Below are 26,232 nucleotides of genomic sequence, written 5' to 3'. Positions count from 1 at the left end.
GAGAGAGAGAGAGCGAGAGAGAGAGAGAGAGAGAGAGAGAGAGAGAGAGAGAGAGAGAGAGAGAGAGAGAGAGAGAGAGAGAGAGAGAGAGAGAGAGAGAGAGAGAGAGAGAGAGAGAGAGAGAGAGAGAGAGCGAGAGAGAGAGAGAGAGAGCGAGAGAATGAGGAAACCAGCGTCAAATGAGCAGAATCTGCAGGTGTAACAGAAGGTTAAAGCAGATACATTTGTCCTCCAACACAATGACACACCTTCACACACAATTACATTCACTTATGTTAAATCAGTCACTGTCTATCATTTTGTAGGTTTTATTCCAGTTGGCTTTTGAAATGTTATTATGATTTCCGAAGAACACATTTTAGCATCTTCGTTTCAATAAATGATCTGTGTGAACTAGAAGAAGGCAGCGTCACTTTGTAAACATTAGAACACACTGAACTTTAGTACACAAATACACAACACACACTTTGCTTAGCTGTATAAATAATGAATTCACTTCACTTCTGGGGAGAAATCTGCATCGCTCATCTATGACCTAACAAAGTTCAATGCACAGCTAAAACAATCCCAGCGATCAATCTGCAACGGCTCGGGGTGACAGAAGCAGGTTTAGGCGATACATCTGTCAGCACTGTCATGTGCATGGACTCACAGGTTTGATTTCCTCGCGGTTGAGTTTCCTGCGGTACAAGAGGCAAGCGTGAAGCGTGTTGCCTGCCCGTGCGGCTTGAATGGGTGTTGGCGTCACGTAGAGGAAGTCCTGAGGAAACAGAAAAGGGGTAGAAGAACAGTTAGAAGACACAAAAAGTGTTCCTGACACATAGTCGGTTGCTTAAGCCTTGCAGTTTTTTTTCATTCAATTGTAAGTGTGGTACCATTCCATAGTAGTTGCTATTGACCATAATTGGGCCACGCCCCCTCAGGTAGACATACTCCTCCCACCAATCGCTGACCTTAAAGACAAAGAGAAAGAAAATGATTCTTAAAGGAATAGTTCAACCCAAAATGAAACCGCTCTACCTCATGCCATCTCAGATGTACATGACTATCTTTCTTTAGGTGAACAGAGCTTTGTTTAAATAAAAATATCACTTTATCTCCAAGAACGTGTCCTAAAATTATAAAACTCCAAAAAGCACATTACCAAAGTAATCCAGATGATGAAGCGGGTTAATAAACATCTTCTTCAGCAAAACAATATATTTGTGAGAGAAACAAATATTTAGATACAATACACAGATATTAGCATAAAAATCTAATATGGCAGCATTTATTAAGTCACTGGATGAGTGTCATTTTTAAAGTTTTTTTAAGATTCAACATTTTGAAACCCATATTTGGATATAAAGTGATAGATTTTGTGAAAAAGCTAAAGAAAGGTCATATGGGCAATTCCATGAAAAGGTCATGTTTTACCTACAATTTTTACTCTACTAACAGCACAGATATCAACATTTGGTGGCTTAAATATCCATGTGTGATTTCCCTTCAAGTTTTTAAAGCACTTGTTTTATTTTTACTGCATGATTTTTCATAGTCAGATAAGAGCCATTTTCAGGATTGTCACATCCATAACGGTCCATATTCCTCATAAATAGACACATGAAAATGAAAATAAAACAACTATTTTATGTTCTATGAAGAGGCATCCCTTCTCCATTCATTTCTATATTCTTGCTTCAGGTTTGTGTATTTTATAATTCACAGAAATCCCACAAAGTTTGTCGTCTCCCAAAAACCATTTCTATTTTTGTAACATCCACAACGCACGTTTATTTCCCTTTTTTGACATAGAAAACTTGTTCATAGTCTGACATTTTTCTGATGTTTAACTCATGTTTAAAAAAACAGACAGTAACAAATACATTCTTTGAGCATTTTCATGTCACGTCCATAACGCTGGAATTGCCCATACATATCTGGGATGGCATGAGGGTGAATAAATGATGCGCGTTTGTAATTTTGGGGGTAAATGGTTCCTTATAAGAAACAGCAAAATAAAAGGAAATGGTTTGAGGTTTGTTGGATCGGACGACTCACATAGTTGGAAGCCCACATGGCTTTGAGTTTGAGGTACCACTGCAGGCGGTTCCCCAGACTGCCCTCGAACTCTTTGGCTAGATTTGTCATCCTCTCATATTCAGAATCGTTCATCAATGGACGCACAGATTCCAGATACTAAAAAGGGAAAGATGTTGAGCGGAACACTAAACTGATCCAATGAAAGTGTGAGTGGTCTTCTTCGCCCACAGGTTTAGAGGTTTGTTCAAATCACTACCTATAAATTATGAGCGACAGTTACAGTGATGACGTTGGTGACAACAGTAAAGTCATGATGACCTCACCCTCTTAACGGTGTCCTTCACCGCCGGTACGGGCAGGTTGGGTAGAGACCCCTGGTAGCTGTACAACAAAGGCTGTCTGCCGGAGAAGATCCGAACCATGGCCTGAAACAAACAAACAAACAAACAAACACGTTGGGTGTCTGTAGGTCAGGCGTGTCTGATGTAATCCAGGTGTGTCTGATAATACTACTGTACTAACCGCCCAGATTTTGGTGGTGGTGGACACTTTCCCATGTTGCTCGAACATCCAGCCGTGATAGGACAGTAACTGCTTCAGACAAAGTCTCATGGTGAAGATAAGAGACAACCAGAGGAGCGTACTGAACAACACAGCCGACACCACCGTCCGGCACTGAACGCTCAGAGAATCACTACAGACAAACACACAATATGTGGGATATTACACCTTTATACCGCATAACACTGAAGTCACATCCAGCCTCATAAAGAAAAACGATTGTGGATTGCTTAAACACTCATACTGGCTGAAAAGACCATTTGTAATATTCAAACCATTATTTCCATGTTTGTAGCATTCGTCCAAATCAAGAAACACGCCTTTCTGAGAATTCATGGGTGGGAAGCTTTTGAAAAGCTTGTAAAGCGAGTCACGTAATGACATACTGTGAGCCTCCGAAACGATGTTCTCATCTCAAGACAGATTTGTCCCAATTCTTATTTGCATTTGACCAAATAGGATTTGTATAAGATGACAAAGGTTTGTGGGAGTCAACAATACGACGAGGCCAAAATGATCCATCTTCTAGTACCTGACGGGCAGATGTTCCTGGATTTTAGCGATCAGGCCCATGGAGGGGTCAGAACGTGTGTACATGGTGGCCAGGATTGCGATGACAACAAACAGCCAAGAGGACGGACTAGCAGGATACACGCCGGTGATCACGTTGTTCTGTACGAGAGAGAGAATGTACAAACACACAAAAACAAGAATCCACACAAGAGGTTCATATCAGGTGTTTGTGGAGGTCTTTACCTTCAGCCGAACGACGCGTTTCTTCCACGAGCGAAGACCTGACAGATAAACCTGTCTCAGGGCCTGATGGGATAGCTGCAGATCGATCCCCTCTGGAGTTATAGTGAACTGAAACGCCACGGCCTGATGGGCTTCGGCCATTTCTAGACAGAGCGAGAATCAAGTTTCATTGCATCACATGTTTTGTGCGTGTAGTAGTACACATTCAACACAGAACCGGCCCACCTCCCCATTCAGCCTCACGTACCGTATGTTTGCTGCACTGTTGATCACCATCTATTATAAATCGACATGCTTTACATTTTGCAGTATCCATTAAGAGAAAAGCACTGAATGCTGACACAGACGTTTCTGGTACGGTTTCCTTTTACGCTTATAAATGCGATCAACAGACATAAGAGAGGCACTACAGGTTCAAACTTTCCACCTCATTATACTTTCAGGCCCTTTCCCTTTATAAAGCCATATCATGTGTTCCTTTGACCAGACAGACTATATCAATATATATCTTTCTCGCCTTCTACATCCAGACAAGGTGTATCTATGGCAACAGTGTTGTTATAGCAACCAAGTGCAAGCCGTTCTTTCATATCTGCCAATGTGACAGTTTGTTACAGTATTTATAAAGATTGCAGATGTCAGTAATAAGTAGCTTATGGTACAGGAATCTTTACATACCAAAGAATTAGAAACATTATGTACATTCCAACACGTTTACACGTGCATATACAAAATATACTTCATAAAGTTTAACATCGCAAAAGTGAAAAAGTATATAAACAAAAAAACGATTAAATTCATAGAACACATGTATTATATATTTATATGATTACATGCACATACATGTAAATAATCCTAATAATCACTCATTTTAGAATGGTTCGAGCATTCAGATATGTCAACACTGTGACGGTTATCGTGTGTGTGTAAACGAGGACCGGACCATCAAATGCACTTTGAAAAGCGCCCTGAAGAGGGCGACCCATAAAATGAACTTTAACCTAATTTAAAATAACCCATTAAATTCAGTCATAAATGATGTAGTAAAACACTGTTCTGTATTCAGTCGAAATAAGGATACAAAAAATGTTTAAATAATTGCAACAAAAAAAAGATCTCAAAGCCGTACGGGACAGGTGTCAAACGAGTATGCGTGCTTGTCAACATAACGAAAGGTAATAATATTGAATAACACCACAGTTCATCATAAACTGATCGACGTTATCAGAACAGATCAAATATCTGGCGGGGAAAAACACACACACACACACACCAAAACAACACACACAGACACGACCTAAATAAGCCTACAGCTTTATAAGGATTGTAATACAAACAGTGGTTATTTAAATGTAAAAGAACAAAATAATCCAAATGTATGAAGATGATGTCGAATGTCAGCGAATAACAGTCATTGACGCGTATCACCATCTATTACTGTAACCAAGGCCAATAAACGCTTGCCGACTAGCAAACAGCTGCAAAATGCAGAACTGCAGTCAGCATGGACAAACACACACATTTCCATCCATCCATCCATCCATCCATCCATCCACAGCCTCCGGTACAGCATACCCGCGATCAGCATCCATCACACGAGCATTACAGCGACCGCAAGAAAGCATCGCATCTTACCTGCTGTTTACTGTGGTTACTGGTGCGCTGATGCCCTGATGACGGGAACAAAGTGACGAAGATGCTTTTCCTTCCTCCTGATCTTCAGGAACACATACATTAAATAGATAAATAACCCAATAATGTACTCATGCCGATATGAAACGCAGATCGCCTAAGAACGGAACGATTCAATAGAACGGAACTGATACAAAGTACATTTGCTTCAAAGTGCGAAAGAATGTAACAGATACGGCGGGAGGGCGGGAATTAACAAGCGGCTCGGAAGTGCGCCCTGATTGGCCGGGAGTCGGTGACGTTAACAAGTCTGACCAATGGGCGCTGAGGGTGTTGAAGGACTGTGGAAGAACCTGACAGGCGAGTTTGCAAATAATCGCATAGAATGCGCCGCGAGGAACTGGAAACGCTGCTCTGATTGGGCGTCGCCGCTGTTCGTCAAATATTACACAGAGGCGGCATTGAAATAGCTTACAGTTTGGTGCTTGGGTGTGGGATGCGGAGTATTTCAATGTTTAAACAAACATTTTTATTTTAAATATTCAAATTGTGTAAAATCACCCCCGCCGTATTAAAATATCAATTTCTATACATATAGGCTAGAATGATTTGAATTCATGATCACAAATCTGTGTTGGGTTTAATCCTGTTTAAGATTTGGGATTCTTCAGGATTTCTATGGAAATGGGGGGAGAACACCCACATCCTCGACCCACGTGCCTTTGACTTTACAAGAAAACTGCTCAACTGACCTATTTAGAGCAGGGCTGTCTTTGATTTTACACCTCAGTTTTATCAGTCCGTTCCTTTATATATGAAGGTCTCGTAATGTAGACTGTTCTACGAGTGCTTGACCCCCTTAATAATACTAATTCATTTACTCGTGATGAAGCAACGTCAGAATAACAAATATACGAACTCTCTGGCGCCACCTAGGGACGAATAGCAGCATCATTGTTCTGCAGCATTCCACCAAGAACTCTTCCCTACTGCTGGCGATCAAAAATACACACATATCACTTGTGAAGGAAAAGTTCGGTATTGCTTAGTTTACTTTAACAAACGATGTATTATTAGATTAGAGTTTATCGCAGAATTAGACAGATATGTTAGATACAAACAAAATGCACATCTTATACAGTACGCGTAGACGTTTAATTTACGTTTTATTGCTCATTTACAACACAAGACAACAACATTACAAAACGTTAGAAAAAAGTCCAAGGAGCAAGAACTGAGACAAACGGTTTTTAAACAAATGCACCAAACAAGAGTGTGCACTAAAATAACATTGTATTGCTATTTTACAACATAAGACGTACAAAACGTAATAATTAGAGACCGAGACACCATGACTGAGACAAATTCATCAAATAAGAGTGTGCACTAAATACATTTTGATCACAATAAGTGTTTTCATGTATCGTCGAATTTGACCACAAGGGTCCGCTGTTTTTCCTCTGACAAAGAGACCGTGATGAGATCGAGCATCACGCAACACACGCAGAAGGATGCTGGCGACCGTGTCTAAAAACACACACACTGACACATACGGCTAGCGAGCTGGAAAAAGCGATGTAGCTTTGAAGATGCCATACTTTCTCGTCTCTCGTTTTCTCTTCTTTCTCTTGTTGTCCAACATTAGAGGCATAGCTGGTAAATCCATCCCTGACAGCGGAGCTCTCGGTGAGTAGAGAATAAAGGACGCAGCGCGCGTTAGACGTGGGAGTGGTGAGCAATTTACCCTTAAACAATCGAGCGGATACCGATGCAAGAACCGATTTAGAAATATATCTCTTTTTTGCATGTCTATCTGTTGAAAGCACATTGTTTGCGCGCAGATTTGGGTGAATTTTGATCGACCACCAGTCCACCGTAAATGAACTACATTGCGTTACGGGCTGAGAACAATACGTGCATATTATTGGCATTCCAGATTCATTCCACGTTTGAACATATTAAAGTATTGCCAGGCTAAAAACGCAAATAGATGACATTTGAGCTCTGTGGTGCCTGACAATTATGCAAATCTGAGATGCATGGAGGCCTTCTGGCAGCCCATTACACCCAACATGAGCGCTTATTTATGACTTTGGCTCTCTATATAGCTTTTGTTCCTGGGGAAGCTGAGAAAACACCCATACGCTCCAGAGTAAATAGGCTACCTCTTTTATTTGATAAACACCATGCTTTGCTATGTTGAAAGATTTCTACAGGTCTGTTATGTATCAAGTAGCCAGTTGAACAGAATGACTTTAAAAATGATCATTGTCGTGTTAATGATCTATTGATGTATTTTTCTGAAATGTAAAGATGTGACTGTCTAGGATGACTTCAACTCCCTGTGGTGATCTCATATGTGTCACACGCTTTCAGAGGTGCAGGTGAGAGTTCAGGTGTTTGATGGCGGTGATCTTTCGCCTCTGCCAAGCGCTGACATTGCTGTTCACAGTAACCAGAGTGTGTTGGCACAGAGCAAAGCAGGCAGTGATGGAGTGCAAGTTGTCAGCTTCCTGTACCGCATGGGAACATGGGTAATCATCACTGCATCTCAGAAGGATTACCTCACCAGCTCTGTGCCATGGCACGCCAGCCGTTTACCCTGTGAGTGAGCACCGATAAACAGTTTAATGCATGTTTTTATGATATGATTTTATGATGACATAAGCATTCACCGTGCATCTTTTCAAGCAACAGTGTTTGATGTGTCCCATGTTTGTTTCAATGACATCATGCACAACTTCTGAGGAACAAACATTAATAACAGACATTGGTGTCTATTTCATTTCGGGACCTCTTGTAAACTCTCTCTCTCTCTCTCTCTCTCTCTCTCTCTCAGTGTATGCCTCTGTCAGTCTTTACCTGATGGCTCAGAAACCTGGCACGCTGATCCTATACGATGATGTCATCCAGGTGTTTCATGGCTCCCCAAGTAAGAACAAAGCTGCTAAAAATGTGACAATTTTATTGGGACAGAATAGAGATTTATTGCCTAGTCTGCTTGCACACACAAGGGATTTTCTATGGTGTTGGAAGCATCTAGTACACACATTCAACATAATGACAAGACAAATTATAATAGAGATAAAGACAGTGTAAAAAGATGATCAGAAATATGCAGATATACTAAAATACTATTGTACAGAATGGGAAGAACATATAAGAGACATTGTACAGGGTAGTGTATTGTAGAATTGACATTATTTACAGATGGTATGTGTGTATCCACGTCTTTCTCATCTTCTCCCCCTTAAATGATGCTTCCATTCCTGTGGCGGTCACCATAGCAACAGCAGAAGTATCCTATTACTTTTCCCGGCATCTAAAACTGCTAATTGCTTCAATTCCCCAATAACAATAGGCCATTTACTGTGTGAAAACAAATGTAGATTTAGCAGTCGTCTGCTTTACACTCTTACATTTGGCGAAAAATCACAACAGAAGATTAAGTGGCGATGTCATACATGCACTTATGGAACTAGTGATTTTAAACATAAATCTCAGAATGAATGGCCCATTTTAATACATGTTGACCATATTCAGAACTTTTGTGCTGTGTGCAGCCTGTAGATATGTCACAGAGACAGGTGTGATTTCTCAGAAGGCTTATAGAAGCAGCTTTAACAGCCATTACTCTGTTTTTACTTCCAGGTGGGCGGAGTCAGCCATGGTTGCAGGTTCCAAGGCGGAGTCTACAGTTGAACTCCTCCTACACCGAACTGACAGCCGTTTTAACAACAGCCAGAGAGCAGCACGATATTAACTCCTTCCCTTACCCAGTCGCCCTGGAAACAAACAGCACAGGTCAGAAAAAGACCATGAGATATGTTCTAAAGTGATGTTTAATCATGTTATAAATATATTTCTGGTGGTGTAAATGTGTTCAGGAGGGGAGAACGGCTGGACAGACCTGACACCAGTAGCAGCGGTCAGTGCACAGCTGTTTGACCGCGGCGGTGGAGCGGTTGAGGTCAGCGAGCCCGTTCACATCTCGGTTCCTCTGCCCTCCGATTCTCACATCCGCTCTGCCACCAGCATTCCTGTTTGGATGTACGACATCAGGACAGGTGAACGGACGTTAAACCAAATACAAATCTATTTATGTCATTAATATTTGGCCGTTATAGGGTTCTATTTGCATTCTGAGGATTCTGAGCCGGCGTTTGTGCATTCCATTTGACTTTGTCGGGAAAACCTTTTTGTTTTATTTCTGTTTATCAATTATTGAATATATTCAAACCATTTCTCCTATTCTTTCCAAACCCATTTTAAAGGTACACTGTAAACCCGAATAAGTTGGGAAAACTCAAAACTTTTGAGTTTGTTGTACTGTTGTTGACTCCTTTTAATTTTGAACATTTAGCAAAGTAACTTTTTTTATTTACAGCTAAATAAATGAAAGGTCTTAAGACAACCTAAACAGTTCAGCTGCATCAACAATTAACAGCCTTCACAGAGAGTGATGCAACACACGACTGCTATTGCACCTCCCACAACCTAAGCATAAGCACCACTGTTCTGAACGATGGGAATCCCAAAAGTCAAAAATACAACAAACTCTTCTAAATATCCAAGATAAATGAACATTCATCATTAACAAGGCTTTTTCCTTTCTAAAAACTCATAAAATAACACTTCATTTCAAAATTTACTTTCCTAATGCAGTCTCACGCAAAGCATGCTGGGAACTGAATTTCATTCTCAACAAATCGTCTTGAATTAACTTGTTGAAATTAAGTTAAACTAACTCAAAAGTAAGAATTAGTTACAGGAACTCAAAACATTTAAGTTAGGAATTTTTTTATATAAAATTAAGTTTACACTACTTAAACTGTTTAATTTCTTTTAACATTCGGGTTTACAGTGTAGGCTACTATAGAAAATGTGAAAAATAGAAAAATGGAGAATTGTATTTATTTTTGTATTATTTTAGTCAGCAAAAGCAGATAAATTCATTTAATAATTTCAGGATTATGGGTGAGAAATGGAACTGGATTCATCACACGAGAGGGATCTCATCTGTCTCTGGACTTCACCGCCTCACAGCTCGGGTACTGGATCGCAGCCTTTCGGTCTTCAGCAGGTAACAAACATCATGAAACACACACAACTGCTTGTAAAGCTAAGTGAAAGATAAATGACACACTTCACCTTTAAATCTTGTTTGTTGAATAATTTGACTGCATTTATTGGTTGAGTACTGTTATCTGTGTCTAAATGGGCTTTGCATTTTCGACACCAGGCTCAAGTTTGTCTCACCCGGGCTTCAGGGACATCACAGCGTACCACACTTTCTTCCTACTCTCCATCCTGGGATCTCTCGCTCTGCTTGTATTAGTTTTGCTCTGTGTTCTTCTTTACTACTGCAGGTGTGTGCTGTTTTTACATTATATTCTGACTAAAAACTAAGAGGACATACGGTCAATGTCGATCTCTCTCTTCCAGACGAAGGTGTCTGAAACCCAGGCGTCAGCAGAAACAGGTCCAAGCTCCATCTGCTTTGAACGGATCCAAGCGGGACCAAGGCACCTCCACGTCCCACTTGAACCTGATCTGCGGCAGCCATGCTGAATCCTCCACCTCGAATGGCAATCTGGACGCCAGCAAATCCGAAGCATCTCCCTCTCATGCCTTTAAGAGCGCCCGGGATGAGTTCTCCAGACACATCCCTGCCCATAAACTCAGGCATTCAAAGAGCAAGCAGTCCAAAGGTGGCCAAAAAACGGCAGAGAGCTTCCCCATGAAAGTCCACCGATCCACTGAGACGAGTCTGGACAGCTCCGACAACAAAGATCGCGATTACCGCCGGAGGCACGTCGTCAACGATAACCGTGGCTATACGTCTGACCCGCCGACTCCGCCCATCGCAGACAAGCCGCCGGAATATTCACAGGTTTTGCAGGGGCCCGATCACCTCAACCGTCCGACGTCGCTAAACACGCAACCAGGTCAGATAATATTCTGCAGCTCGCTGGATCAGATGAAGGAGAACATGTATCGCTCTATGGTGCCGACGCTTGTGATCCCTGCCCACTACATGAGGCTGTCTTCCGAGTTCGGTGGCACCGACCAAAGTAAGGATGGACAGAACCAGGCTGAAAGAGATGGTGTGAATTCGCAGGGTACCAGCGGCGCTCAGAACCAGGGTCACCAAGGCCAGACGCCCGGCCACGCAGAAGCCCAACAGTCTCCGGCCGGTTCTGATGAAAGTGTTTGGCCTCCGGGGGGTCCGCCAGCACCGGTTCACATCCCCGTTCTGTTTAATGACTCTACCATCTCACAGATGAACGGGGAGCTCCAAGCACTCACCGAGAAGAAGCTTTTGGAGCTTGGGGTGAAGCAGCACCCTCGCGCCTGGTTCATATCCCTCGACGGGCGTGACAACGCTCACGTGCGCCACTCATACATCGACATCGGCGCCGATCTCCACAGCGGCAACCACAGCGCCCAGAGCACGCTGAGCGCTCCCGCCAACAGCAGCAAGGACCGCAGCGTGGACATGGGTTCCAAAGACACCCAACACGACCGCAAGTCATCATCCGGGCGCAAGAGCAAAGAGGAACACCACGGAGGCGGACGCAAGGGTCACGGGAGCAGCAGCTCAGGCAAGCACTATTCCAAACCTCTGTATCACGACTCGCTGGATTTAAGCGGAGGCGCCAGCCGTATGGGCGCCAGCTCACCACTGGAAAATCCCCTCACCCCTCTTCTGGACGAGGGTCCCGAGGAGCCCATGATGTCGTCGATACCGCGAAGGGGCCGCAGCCGCGGTAACAGCTCACGTAGCAGCAACAGCGAAACACAGTGTGACTCCGTCACCAGCCCGGAGGATGACAACGACCCTGATGAGAACAAAAAGAGTCCGTGGCAGCGTATCGAGGAACGCCCGCTAATGGTGTTTCATCCCAAGAAGTGACGCAGAGAGAATCAACCCCAGCAGATGCCTTGACCAGTTACAAAACAAACTAGAGATGTCTTCAAATTGATTTCGAAAGTTTGACAGATAGTTTTGTCAGAACATTATTCAAAGTTCAGAACTCCTTAAAATGTCACTGATCAATTTGAATACATCTCAGGGGGTCGCGTCACAGAAGATCATTACAGAAAGGATTAGGTTTCATCGAAACAGAAAAGGACATTAAGGAGAGTGTGTTCAAATAAAATAAAGCACAACACAATATGCTGATCCACAAAATGAAGATCTGGTTTACAAATGTCCACCTTTCACTCTCAGTTGCTTGGGGATCATTAGACACTTTTCGAATGGATGGAGTCTTTACCGTTTTATTTCTATCAAGAACTTTTGGTTTTCCAGAACTTTGTTCAACTTTTCAACGTATGTCCTGATGCAGAATATCTCCTTCCACCTTCTCCTGCCTTTGATATTCATTATTTTGATGTCAGCTATTTCATTGTAATCTGAAATTTGGTCTATACTTCAGATTTCAAACATTCCAAATAATTTCCCGTAGCCCTAATCGTAATATTAACACGACTTCATGTTGATGTTAAAATGATGTGATTTTATAACCGTTTCTGTAAGTCTTTTGACACGTAGGCATTTTTAAGTATCGTATCATATAACTTTCGTCTTTTTTCCACACCACATGCACTATTTTTCTCTACAGTTTTAAATTTCCAATGATGAGATAGGCTATATATATTAAAAGCTGATTCCAAATTCACATCTCAGTGAACTCCTGTTCACAATTATAATGAAACAACAGTGACTGTGTCTAACAGTATGTACATTTTCCAGTTTCGGTTCAGTATAACACATTTGTATTGTTCCAGCTTCCAGAGTGTTTTTCTATTGTTTAAAGGATGAAGATGGTTTTGTCTATATGTATGATAGCATTTCCGCGCATGAGGTAACTAGAATAGGACGACAGATTTTTTATGCCCACAAACCGATCTTGACATGATTCAAGCATGATGATGCATTTCATACTGATGCCGAATGGAGAGAAAGTTGCCAAAATGTCATTTTGAAATGTAACTAAACACCAGTTTACAGGCCAGCGTTTGTCCGTCAACATTCTTCCAGCGCTGATGGGATTCACACAGGCTGTGAAAAGAAGTTCATAGAAAATGTTCAAGCCATTCATAAATGAAATGTTAATAATTGACACCGTTTACCATGATCAAAACAAGCACAAGACGTTGTATTAATAAAACAGATTTACAGGGTACCAATGAGGGCTGATGTTATCAAAAACACATGACTATCGAACTCATGACTGAAATAGATCTTCTTGTGCTGATCAGGTGCCAATCACATGAGATCCGTGATAAATGTGATGACTGTCAGTTGCAACATGTCTTACAGGTATATGTGTGTTTCTTGTTTTGTATGAATTCTAACATCTACAATATGAGAGGCAATGAGATTAACCGATGGATTATTCACAAAAACTGCTGTTTATAAGCAAGACTTTTGAAATCCAGACTAAGCTGCAGCTGTGGAATCCAAGAGAGGATTTCAATGTTATGTTATACTGTATATTGGGTATTAAGCCTCGAGAGAACTCTCAAAAGGTATAAAACCGACCCACAATTTCCGTCTTTTTAATATGTCGAGGTTTCTCTGAAAGGGGAGCTCGTGAGATAAAGACATCGAATCAAAGCCATTCTCTCTTGCTTACATGCTGTGGGGCGTTTCCACAGGAAATCTTTATATGCCTTTGTCAATGTACGTTTATCACATGACGCTCTACGAACACATTTTCCTCTGTACTGTGTAAATATTTCTCTCTTTAGCTCGATATGACTATGACAAACACTATTATGGATGTTGCTTCCATCGCGCACAACAGCGTTGCATAACTGTAATAAAAAGATGTCATGGAACTTTTGCAATTTTATAATTTGTTCATATTGGGAATATGAAAAATCACATGTGACACGAACACTTACAGGAAGCAGACAGTTTCACTTCTGAAGTGTGCTGTAAAATAAAAAGAAATTGCATTTCTCGTGGGTTTTTCTCTTGCTTCTGTTTTCATATAAAACACCAATGAGCGTTCAGCAATCATGCATTTTTCACACATGGATTATCTTTAACATGTTGTTGTTGTTGTTTGTATGCAGTGATGAGAAATGATATTGTTTACCTTCAGTACAGTGTGTTCTTGTCTGACAAACCTTTTCTGGCCCCATGATAACAGAACAGGCCAAGTGTAAAAACGGCATCAATTCAACATGTTGTTTTTCATCCGTTCTTCCAAATGAAAACAAACCTGTTTACAGAGTCATTTGACATCACATGTAAGATCTCAGAGTTTGACATTACTACACATCATGTATATAGTAAACTAGGCCTAGTTACCTTACTTGCATAATAGCATTCAAAAATACGAAGGCCCGGTTTCACAGACACGGTTTAGCTTAAGCCAGGACTTTACCTTTGTTAAATGAGCATATTTAATTCACTTTTATAAAATAACCTTGGCTAAAAACATTACTGGTATGCATCTTGAGACAACACATTGGCGCTGATATATTTTAGGATTTGACAGGGCAAGTTATTTTCAGGTAAGACAGTTCAAACATTCATTTTAGTCTGGGACCAGCCTTAAGCCTTGTCTGTGAAACCAGGGGTTAGTGTGCCACATAGACCTACTAAGTTTTGTTTTCGAGTAATGATACTACCCTCTGCCTATTTCTGATTTCTTCTCAGATTAGACAAAGATAGTCAAATCCCTCCTAGCTATAAGCATCTATTTAGATATACTCACACCCAGTAACAGAAGACTCCTCCGAGGACAGCTCATAGTCTACATCAAAGATGTCTGTCAACGCTCCACTTGATTTTGCCAAGGGGTTGATGTCCTCAGGGCAACATTTTTATACATAAAACCTAAACCCACACCAAAGCCCAACCCTAACCATAACTTACCCCTAAAATCACAGGGAAATGATGAGGGTTGTTGTCCTGGTTGTAGATTAAATTTATTTCTGAAATCTGATTGGTTGATTTAAATGTTGTCCCAGGGTGAGCATGATGTTGCCCTTAGGACACAACCACTTGGCAAAATCAGGAGAGCCGTCTGTCAACAGACTAACTTGTAGTTTTATAACTAAAGGGTTTTAAATCTGCAAATATCAATCTAATGCTCCAGGCAACCCAGTAGGGATCTAACACCAGAGAGATTGTTGAAATCATCTCATCTCAGTCTTTTAGAGACAGTCACTCAAGCCTCAACTCTTCTGATGTCATCGTGAGCTTGGTGAACGCCTTTATCATTGGTCTATATAATGTCACCTGTTTGTTTATTGACTCTCAGGCGCTGCCTTCTCCTACCCCTCATCTGAAGGAATCCTCTCTACTCTACCTCAATCCAATATTACTGCAAGAGTATTCTGTGCTTTTCTCTTCTTCACCAGAAAGGTTCACATACAATGTAATAATACTGAAACATGCATTTTCTACTTAAAAGGTTATGATAGGTTTGGGTAGGCTAAATATTCTCATGCAGTAAACGGATGTAGTGTTCTTTAGCCACAACGAAAATGGTTTACATTTGGAAGAATACATACAAGGTAGGACAATTGCATTTTTCTTCCTTTACTCAAAATATTTCTTGAAGTAAAGTTTGTCTTAAATGATTTTAAGCATCAAATTAAAATCAAATGAAAAAACTACAGATCCTATCCGGTTCTTGGATTAAAGGCCTGGATACCATAGATGTATCTGGACAAACAAAAGGTTCTAAATTGAAAAACATTACTTACTCTACTAATAACTTAATTAAATAATGTATGCTATTAAATTACTCAAGTCTCCAGGATAGTGCAGTGGGATATAACGACTTGTTAACATAAAAATAAACTATTATCAACTTGTCAAATACTCCAAGGTTGTGCAAAACTGGATCTCACTATTCTTATTTTAATGTCTGTGATTTTCATGTAAACCACAATAACCTTGATTTATCAGTTTGTCTACTAAAACAAATAGCAACCAGTAAAATACTGGCTACTCTGGGAAACCAGTTAAAACCAGCAACATCGCGCAGGTAACACGTGTTCATTAGATACACAGCATATATGAGTGGAAAAGAATGAAGAAATTTCACTTTTTGCATTTTCTAGATTCGTGAAAAGTCAAAACACAGCAACCTGAACGTCTGGAAAAGCGGAAGTGATGCGACCTTGTAATTCCTCTCCAGACCGTGTGGCGGCGCGCATGCGGGGCGCTGATGACTCGCGCCGAGTTCTTGTACGACGAAGAAGGGAACTATGCACTGAAGCACACAGGTCAATGTTATGTACACAAACAGTGAGAGCTTTTTATCTAAACGTATAAAAGCGCTGTCAAACTCTGTACATATCACCGTCTATTGAGTGTCATTGAAGTTATGTTGTGAAGTTTCTTCAAGGCTCGTCTTTGTTTTCGCGCATATTTATGCAGAATAGCTTTTGTAATCACTGTTCACTGCACATGAAGTAGGTCATTGGTGTTAGGTAAGTGTATTTTAACATCTTAAATTTTTAAATGTGTTTGTAATGTCAATACAGTTTTAATAAAGCGCTAAAAATGAAGTATTTAAACCCAAGCCTCTGATAAACTCAGCTACATAAACCAAAAAAGTGGAAATTAAAGTTAATGTCCAGATATAAACAAGACAACTGTCGAATTATTTCTGTTTTCACACCCAAATGTGGTTTCCTATGAAAACGAATGCTTTTTTGATCACGAATATGTACAGAACGTGTTAGTAGAAATTCTTACGGTGGTTCCAGCTGTGGCCGCTAGAGGCCGCCAGTGATTAACACTCGGATTCATTCATTCATGACAGGCACTGTACAGTAACAGTTTAATTAGATTTTTGTCTATTTCAGCATGTTTCTTGTGGGGCTAACTGGAGGTATCGCCTCTGGCAAGAGCACAGTGTCGTCTCAGCTGAAAGAACTGGGATGTCCGGTCATTGATGCAGATGTGGTTGCTCAGAAAGGTGCGATGCAGTTCTTTTTGTGTGCTTGTACATTCGTATGTATATATATATCATATCATGTAATAACAAACAATAAAAAGATAGATAAATAAAGTGTTACAATGATAATACTGTATTATCCACCTAAGTGTGTCCATTTTTATTATCCCTTATATTTCCCCTTTACTTAGGCTGTGAAGTAATGTTTAATGTCTATCATTGGTCCCTGTCAATCAGTGGTGGAATTTCAGAGCCCAGCGTACAAGCTCATCCTGCAGCATTTCGGACGGGAGGTTTTGTTAGAGAACGGAGAGATTGACAGAAAGAAACTGGGCCAGATAATCTTCTCCAACCCCGAGAAACGAAGACTTCTCAATTCAATTACACATCCACTAATACATAAAGAAATGTTCAGACAGATTCTGCTGTACTTCATTAAAGGTACAGACACACACGGACTAGCACAAAGTGAAACATTTATAATACTGTAGTCTGATTGTTTTTTGTTGGTTTATCAGGCTACAGGTATGTGATTTTGGATGTGCCTCTGCTTTTTGAGACACGACGCCTCACTCGATTCCTAACCCACACTGTTGTTGTTTACTGGTAAGTTAATTTCACTATTTGCATGAATTTGTATAATGTTGCAGAGAGTGTTTTGCTTTAATTACGGTTACGGTTAACCTTTCTTTTATAAAATGAAGGGTTCGAACTAAACTGAAAGTGAAAGTGACCTATTAGTCAGATATGGTGACCCATACCCGAAATGTGACCTCTGCATTTAACCCATCCAGAGAGTAGTGAACACACGCACAGCAAGTGGTGACCACACGTATACCCGGAGCAGTGGGCAGCTACAGTGGCTTGCAAAAGTAGTCAACCCCCTTCATTTTATTCTCATTTTGTTATGCTGCTGCCTTATCTTAAACTACTTTAAATGATTTTTTTTTTTACATTAATCTACACTCCATGCACAATAATGACAAAACAAAAAAATGATTTTTGACAGCTTTGCAAATTTATTAAAAATAAAAAACAAAAATAAATACATTGCATAAGTATTCACACCCTTTTCTGGGACACTTGAAATTTTGCTCAGAAGCATTAGTTTTGCTTGTTGATGTTTCTACACTTCGAGTGGAGTTAACCTGTGCCAAATTCAATTGAATAAGTATGATTTGGAGCGGCACATACCTCTCTATAAAGGGTGCAACAGCTGAAAATGTGTATCAAAGTAAAAACCAAGACATGAGGTCAAAAGAACTGCCAGTAGAGCTCTGAGACAGGATTGTATCAAGGCACAGATCTGGGGAAGACTTCTGAAAAAAATCTGCTGTATTGAAGGTTCACAGAAGCATGTAGCCTCCATTTATCCTCAATGAAAGAGGTTTGGAACCACCAGATCTCTTACTTGAGCTGACCTCCTGTCCAAACTGAGCCATCGATGGAGAAGGGGCTTGGTTAGAGCGGTGACCAAGAAGCTGATGATCACTCTGGTTGAGCTCCATGATCATATATGGAGATGGGAGAAACTTACAGAAGGACAAACATCACTGCAACACTCCACCAATCTGGGCTTTATGGCTCAGTGGCCAGACTCAAGCCTTTGCTCAGTGAAGACACATGGAAACTTGAAATATGCAAAAACATACTTCAACGAATCTTTCAAACTGTCAGAAACCAGATGTTCTGGTCTGATGAATCTCAGATTCATGCATCATGTCTGGAGAAAACCAAGCACTGCTCAACACCTGTACAATACCGTCTTAACAGTAAAGTGTAGTGGAAACAGCATCATGATGTGGGGGTGTTTCTCAGCTTCAGGGACTGTACACAAAATACGGAGATAATGATCATGAAAACCTAGCCCAGAACATTCAGAACCTCGGACAGGGCAGAAGGTTCATTCTCCAACATGACAATGATCCTAAGCACACAACTGAAACAATGCAAGAGTGGCTTATGGACAACTCTGTCTATGTCCTTGAGTGGCCCAGCTAGTGCTTGAACCCAACTGAACATCTCTGTAGAAACCTGAGCATGTCTGTCTACTGATGATCTCCATCCAACCTGACAGAGTTTGAGAGGATCTGAGGAGAAGAATGACCGAAAATTGCCAAATGCAGATGTGTAAAACTTGTCACATCATACCCAAAAAGATTTGAGTCTGTAAAGGCGCTTTAACCATTTTCTGAGTTAAGGGTGTGAATACTTATGCAATGTACTTATTTTTGTTTTTTATTTTTAATAAATTTGCAAAGCTGTCAAAAATCAGTTTTTTGTTTTGTCATTACTGTGCATGGAGTGTAGATTAATGTAAAAAGTCATTTAAAGTAGTTTAAGATAAGGCAGCAGCATAACAAAATGTGAATAAAATGAAGGGGGTTGAATACTTTTACAAGCCACTGTATCACTGCAGCGCCCGGGGAGCAAGTAGGGGTAAGGTGCCTTGCTCAAGGGCACCGCAGTCGTTACCCGCCGGCCCTGGGAATCGAACCAGCAACCTTCTGGTCACGAGTCCGACTCTAACCATTAGGCCACGACTGCCCACAGTCCAAGCCATGTGTCATGTGTGTCCATGATTTAATCAGAGTTAAGCAAGCTTTTAGGATCTGTGGCCTAATGCATTAACCACTGCACAAAATTCACTTAAGCTCTAGAATGTAATGTATTTTAAGAGAAAAGCGAATTGGCCCTGATGTCTTGATTTGAATCTGTGGTTCTGTATGTCCACAGTGATCCAGCCACGCAGCTGTCCAGACTCATGCAGAGAGACGCTCTGAGCCACGAGGAAGCCCAACAGAGAATCGCTGCCCAGATGCCCCTCAAAGAGAAGCGTGGACTGGCCAGCCACGTGATGGAGAACTCGGGCTCTCGTGAGGACACTCACAGACAAGTTCTCCGCTTGCACACCAAACTGGAGGACTCCATGGAGTTCTTGGTTGTTAGGGCCGTCGCCGTGGCGGCTGTTGCCGGGCTCTGCGGCCTGTTCCTGTGTACAGTCAAATTGCTCATCTCTTAGCACAGCATGAACATACATCTTTCATTTTAAACAAGGAAGGATGTTCTTTTATATTTTAACATTTTAAGGTCTCATTTTGACTTTACTTGATAACTTTCTACTCTATCAACATTTTGTTCTGTGACCTCAACACCAAGTTTAGTCTGAGCCGTGTCTGTTAAACACCATCTTGAGGGTGACTTGAAGGGTCCAAGTGTGTCAATAGATTTTTAGATTTAGATTTAGATTTTTTTTTTTTTTTTTTTTTAGATTTTTTAGATTTGTGCAATAAGCACAGAGACCGCTGTGAATTGTACCTCTAGATGATATAAGATGTGATAACAGAGCACTACAGTACAGCAAACACATTTATATGTAAACAACACAATAATTGTGATGTTAGTCTAATGTAAAATAATGTACAAAATGAACTGACGCTGCCACAATAAAGCATGTTTTCTGACCTCAACACTACATGTTAGTTAACACACAAAATGTACTGAATGTATTAATAACATCATCTGCTCTTTGTTGAGATCAGGTGCTATTTGACTTCATAAGAATTAAAGTGTCACATCATGACTTGTTTTGTTTTCTTTAGTTTATGATAAATGACTCGTACAGTATAGCCAGGAGACATGAGAGACAGCAGTTTTCAAATCGGTGGAAAAACATCACGTGTCCAGAGATGAGAATATCATAGAGACTTAAGAGTGGGCAGAGAGTCTATTATTACAGAAGGAGATGAAAACCTCTTGAATCAAGTGCTTCTCTGACTTTATTGACTTGTTCGATCACAGTCATCTTTGTTTGCAATACTTTCTGTCTATCTTTTTGGGAATATTTGTATTTTGAACAACAAACAGTCTATGGCTCTGTAAATATTAATAACGGATCTATTATTATTATAAATGTTAATATTATATGAGACTGTCATGAAGACGGATGTGACAGTGAGTTCTTGCCGTGTCTTTCTCACCTACTTCGCACATCTTCAGGGTTGGCCTGTGGTCATGTTGTCTGTCTTTAATAAGCTCTTCTTATGCTAACACAGAGTGACGCGGGCCAGCGGCTCTGAGGAGGAAGACCTCTGAGTCTCACTGCGGATGTGTGTGAGATCAAGGGTTTGAGGTCTTTAGAAAACAGTTGCACATGAAAAAGCATTTGAAGGTAGTCCCCAATATATGTTCTGTCAGAGTATATGTTAATCCATGCTGGTCTAAACAAACAGAATCAATTGTTACTGTAATGCTTCTAGACATTTCATTTTCCAGGTTACTTTTTCATTTAAATAAATGAACCATTATGTATAAATAATTGATCATATAATAAACTCTTTTTGGTCAGATATGATCTGGACAAGTTCCTGACAGAGATTCGGCAGTTTTGAATGAATGTTTTATATGCAGTTGATGGCAATAATGAAGCATTTGATTCCATAACTGGGCGTGTGTCCTGTACACATTCTCTCTCTCTCTCTCTCTCGCCTGCAGGCTGCGTCCACATCACATCACAACACACTGTCACTGGTGGAGTCACCCAGCCACATCACACCAACTCAGCTGGAAAACTCCCTCCAAATGAGAAGTGACAGATGCTTTGTGCGTCTTTGTGCACGGTTCTAAGCGGGATTGCATTTCGGGGGGCGCTTTTTTGATATAGTGAAGTTGACTTCCACAAGTATGAGATGACAATAAAAAGTACATGAACAAGCATTTCCTTGACTTTTTGGTAACACCCCTTATACAAATGAGCCATGGTTTTACTTCAAATAACCCCTCCAAATAATAAGACAGTTAAACATTATTTGTTGTCAAATCAATCGATAATGATCAATATGCCAAAACACGTGGTTGATTATCATAAGAGATCTCACAAGCATTTAAGTTCATTAATGTTACAAAACTGATCATTTAATTTTCTATTGATGCATTACATTCAAAAACTGAATATGCGAAAATAAATAAATGAAGCTGTTTGCCTAATAAGTGTCATGCAGTCAGATCTCAAACACGTTGCACTTGCATCACACTCAAGTCACAAAAATGACACTCTGAGAATTGTCAAATCTGTTTTCTCCATCTTGACAGAAGAAAGCAGATGACTCATTTCTTTACAAACTGAGATTCAACCGGGTTTTCTTTCCTCTGAGCTGAATCACGGGCACTATATTACTGGAAGTATAGGCATGCATACATGTCATTTAAAAAGGAATAGTAAAGAAGGTTTAGAAGGAAAATGATGAATTTAGAAAATAACTTAAAAAAAGGTGATTCATGATACCAAACACTCTCGGCCGAATGGTTTCCACCGGTTTAAAAAAGGTTCGTTAGACAATAATAAAGAAAAAAAGAAAGTATTCGCTTAAGCACCTTTGACTGAAGGGTTCTTTGGGGAAATAAAAATGGATCTTCTGTGGCATCATTGGGAAAAACCCTTTGTAGCACCGTTTTTAAAGATTATACCATACAGTATAATTCCTTTTCAAGACCCATGCTTTAATGCCTTCCCCAGAAGTTAATCATAACATTATAGTATTATTTGTATTAACATTCAAATTTGATTTATAGTTAACCGTAACATATTTATGACGCAACATAAGTCAGATCAATCAGAAATGTGTCATTGTATCAAATGAAATCAAATGATTGTCTGCAGGGGCATACTGACCAGTAGGACATTCTGTCACAGTCCAGAATGGCCGTCCTTCCGACCAGGGTCGGTCCGGCCATCTGGAGTATTGGAACTTTTTCCGGTGGGCCGCTAATGTATGGGGCCGTAATGGACATTCGGGCCGGACGTTATTAACGCGAATGCACGCAACGGGAAGGCATTAGCGAGACGGACACGTGCACATGTAACGCAATGACACATCACCCCCCCCCATCTGTCCAGTGTCTGATGTTATGACCTCTGATGAACTCTGTCAGACGGAGACACATGATGTCTCTTCTGCACATTACTTGAAGCGCTCAATGACATGCATAGTGACATTTACACGAGTTACATTTCCAGCAAAAGTCTATGCAGAAACAGTGTGGAGGTGTAAATGAATGTAGATTGTGGAGGTCAAATCATGTGGATTGGGGTCAATTTGATGAGAAATGTTTGAGTTGATATTGAGATCTTCATATTGACGTTTGATAAATCTGAGCTCAGTTTGACACATTGTTCTCTCTAAACTCTAATGGAGATTAGAGATGATCATTTGGGAGATTTCTGACTCCTTTTCTCAGGAGAAATATCTGAGACACATGAGACTGAAGCAAAACTTTCCATGTGCTCTCCGGTTAATCTCATTGATGGCTAAGGGAATGAATTGAGATATTAAAGAGATCTCATCTGGGATTTTTCTCAGGGCTCAAAAAAACCTTTGGCCAAGAGGTGTCCAAAATCTCTCTCCAAACTCACTCTTCAACACAAAAATCTCCTCGCTAACACACTCATATAATATATAATCATCACACAACACATCATTTCATCACACACAGCAAGCCATGTCCATATTTACTGGCAGAAGTAAAACGGCCGAATCAAACCTTGTGTTGTTCTTTTGATCATCTGATGTTAGAAACACACGGCTGAAGTCCTGATCATTTCAGTTTGAACTGAAGTATTTTTATCACCGTGGATTGTTGCTGCTTTGAACAAGAGCACGGCCGAGCTGATTCTCTAATGCTTCACCTGCCAACAGGTGTTCACGTCTGAAAGGCACAGAAGCCAAAATTGACTTGTTTGTTTTTAAGAGTAGAAACTGTTTTTTGTATTGACATTTGTATTGATTGTTAGTATGATCTCTTTGTTGTGTTAGTGTTTATTAGAATGACTCATGCGTTTTAATTCGGGCTATTGCTAACAGATCTTCACACACCCCATGATAACAACCTGTGTGTTTATAAGCAGGAATCCTGAAATCTCAAATCTGTCTGCGTGAGATAAGAAAACCGGACTTATCAAAGTGGAACGGAAATGCCATCACGATCTCATTACACACAGAAATGACCTTCATCTTCTTATCGGAAAACACCACCGCATGCTCATCTTCTGTGGATTCACGCTGATTTCAACTAACTGAGGTGTGTGGTCTTTAACGCTTTCATCCATAAGAAAGTATTTTCTGTCAGAGATGCTGTCTGAAGTGCAGTTGTCGTCTTCTTTCCTCATAGCTTGAAGAGACTATGAATAATGGCCAAACACGCTTCATGACACATTATTCACATATTTCATGTTGATCACTGCTAATATCACCACAGGAGGCTTGTTTGTGGCAGGCGGTCCAGAAAGCTCTGTGTACGTACACCTGTCAGTCATCGGCTGTTTGTTTGGATGTGCAGGACGGCGCGCGTCTCCGTGTCTGAAATGACAGTCTGATTGGGACGAGGCTAATGTGAGGATACACAGACAGCCCTCAGAGGAGTGGAGCAGAGACTTATGGGTAAACTGACCTCTCCTTGATGTTTGGTTATTGGCTATTTCGCAGACGCTTCTTTATATCCGCAGTCATTTATTTGGTGCAGGGCTGGTCCCGAGGTGGAATGGCCATGATGGTCTACTTTCCGGGTCATTGATCAGTCCTTCTGGGAGGCCAACTTTACTCTGGGCTACCCAAAGTTATTAGATGTTTTTTCTATAACATGCACTGATGAATTCTTATTTGGAAGAATGACTATTAACAGAGTAAACAGGATTCTGACTATAAACTGTGAATAAACTCACAAACCTGCCGTTACAAAGATTTGGGTTTCGGTGGCCGAGAGTGCTTTAGCTGAAATATAATGAGTTAATTCTGTAGTTTAACAGAGAGAGTTTTCCATGAATGACAGAACAGATATGGTGGATGATGTCAGAGCTTCAGAAGTGTAATTAAAAAAGGCCAGAGGGGTCCGATGAACCTTTGATATCATCCTTAATGTGCGAGATTCTTCATTTACTGACAATGAGCCGTGCCGTGTCTCAGAAGTGGAGCGTGTCATTTAAACTCCACATCTCTGTTGTTTGCATAACAGCACCCCCACCATAATCACCCCCCCCCACCCCCCCCCAGAGATTCTCTCACTCTCTCTCTCTGTGTGGGTTCATTTGAAACACTGATCCATTTGTGATTTGCAGAAAGTGTTTTCCTCCAGATATCTGCCATGTCACACTCATTACACCCGACTGAGAGCTCGTCTCTTTCCTCTTTAGAGTTATAATCTTGATCTTATCTAGGTTGTCTCTGTTCTCTTCTTTATGGTTTCCTGTAGCTCAACGGGTAGGTGCTGATAACAGAGAAAAGTATTATTGCACAGACGTTGCTTTTTTATAGCTCAGGGGTCTCATTTATAAAATTGTGTGCGTAGGATCCTTACTAAAACTGTACTTGCGCCCGAAAACCAAAAATAGCGTACGCCCAAAAATAATCCGATTTATAAAACCGTGCGTACGCACACCTGTAAGCAATATTCGCTTTATAAATCACAGATCACCTGCAAGTGTGCGTACGTGAATCAGCCTCATATCACGCCCTGTACACGCCCATTTTTACCCATAAATAGTCAATGCAAAGCCCCTCATGAATACTGATTCGTATATTAATAAACCTGCCATCCAATCCGCTTGTTAAGCCTGACGTCACGCACCAACGTCACGTTTCCTGGTCAAACCGCTATCAGATGCCATAGAAATATAACAAAAAATGATGTAAAACCCCGATCCCATCCTTTATCTCCGTAACGAAATCACAAATGGCCACACATGAGATTCACTGAGATTTCCAACTTAATAATTGTTATAATTATTAATAATAATAATAATTATTATTATATTAAAGCCAAAGAAGGTCTCTGCAGCATTTAAATGTTTACAGCATTTAGACTGATCATTAACACCCCATTAGTGGTGTCCTTCACCTGAGATAACATTTGAAGACATCATTGTAAAAGACGAATGTTTCTTCATTCCGGTTTTGTTATGATAGTTAGGACTGATAACGAGAACATAAAGAGAAACGATTGTGCGAGAGCTTAATGGCTGTATTTCCAGACTTTGACATTCGATGATTATGCTCAGTATTTAAGGAAAATATATTTATTTACCCTGTGTTCTGCAGTGATCATATTTGATGCTGTCCCTGTTCAGTCGGATCATCTCCTCCTCATGCGCTCATAGTGTGGTGGTGAGACAGCGCTGATTAAATATTTACATTGAATTTTTATTTAAGATTTGAGTTGGATTTTACAAGAAGGTGCATGAAACAATTATCACTCAAGCGCAAATAACTCTGCAGATTTAATCTTTGTGATAATATGGATCTTTAACGGATATGAGGTCAAATAAAATGTGTGT

At 40.6% G+C, this 26,232-nt stretch overlaps 3 protein-coding genes across 6 annotated transcripts in view; 2 read left to right on the top strand and 1 right to left on the bottom strand.

The window, feature by feature from the left end:
• Positions 1-5,225, bottom strand: part of LOC130546818 (carnitine O-palmitoyltransferase 1, liver isoform) — a 17,481-nt gene extending 12,256 nt beyond the window's left edge. Inside the window, exons 1-8 of one of the 2 annotated variants that reach the window (XM_057322283.1) lie at positions 4,975-5,225; positions 3,340-3,482; positions 3,116-3,255; positions 2,545-2,716; positions 2,346-2,447; positions 2,041-2,178; positions 876-953; positions 653-760 (exon numbers count right to left, since the gene is read on the bottom strand). In XM_057322283.1, the coding sequence (XP_057178266.1) occupies positions 653-760; positions 876-953; positions 2,041-2,178; positions 2,346-2,447; positions 2,545-2,716; positions 3,116-3,255; positions 3,340-3,480 (879 nt within the window). In that variant the 5' untranslated portion in view covers positions 3,481-3,482; positions 4,975-5,225. The other variant, XM_057322282.1, reaches the window with a different exon arrangement.
• Positions 5,226-6,430: 1,205 nt separating this feature from the next.
• On the top strand, positions 6,431-13,964 carry LOC130546817 (protein FAM171A2). The gene is made up of 8 exons (XM_057322281.1): positions 6,431-6,657; positions 7,348-7,575; positions 7,811-7,903; positions 8,623-8,775; positions 8,859-9,038; positions 9,941-10,054; positions 10,214-10,340; positions 10,417-13,964. The coding sequence occupies exons 1-8, from the start codon at positions 6,561-6,563 to the stop codon at positions 11,885-11,887; spliced, it is 2,463 nt and encodes an 820-aa protein (XP_057178264.1). The 5' UTR covers positions 6,431-6,560; the 3' UTR covers positions 11,888-13,964.
• A 2,215-nt stretch (positions 13,965-16,179) lies between these two features.
• On the top strand, positions 16,180-21,461 carry dcakd (dephospho-CoA kinase domain containing). Of its 3 annotated transcripts, XR_008961849.1 has the most exons (6): positions 16,180-16,437; positions 16,816-16,928; positions 17,145-17,348; positions 17,426-17,513; positions 19,644-21,078; positions 21,402-21,461. XR_008961849.1 is itself a non-coding variant. In XM_057322736.1 (5 exons), the coding sequence occupies exons 2-5, from the start codon at positions 16,817-16,819 to the stop codon at positions 19,927-19,929; spliced, it is 690 nt and encodes a 229-aa protein (XP_057178719.1). In that variant the 5' UTR covers positions 16,180-16,437; position 16,816; the 3' UTR covers positions 19,930-21,175. The 3 variants fall into 3 exon arrangements, 2 of the variants coding, with proteins under 2 accessions (XP_057178719.1, XP_057178720.1); XM_057322736.1 differs by lacking the exon at positions 21,402-21,461 and having other exon boundaries at positions 19,644-21,175; XM_057322737.1 differs by lacking the exons at positions 16,180-16,437; positions 21,402-21,461 and having other exon boundaries at positions 17,099-17,348; positions 19,644-21,175.
• Positions 21,462-26,232: the final 4,771 nt, after the last annotated feature.

The sequence above is a fragment of the Triplophysa rosa genome, linkage group LG23 (genome assembly GCF_024868665.1).
Source record: "Triplophysa rosa linkage group LG23, Trosa_1v2, whole genome shotgun sequence".
NCBI classification, from domain to species: Eukaryota; Metazoa; Chordata; class Actinopteri; order Cypriniformes; family Nemacheilidae; genus Triplophysa; species Triplophysa rosa.
The sequence above is the reverse complement of the archived record's forward strand: the minus strand, read 5'-3'. Positions and strand labels throughout refer to the sequence as shown.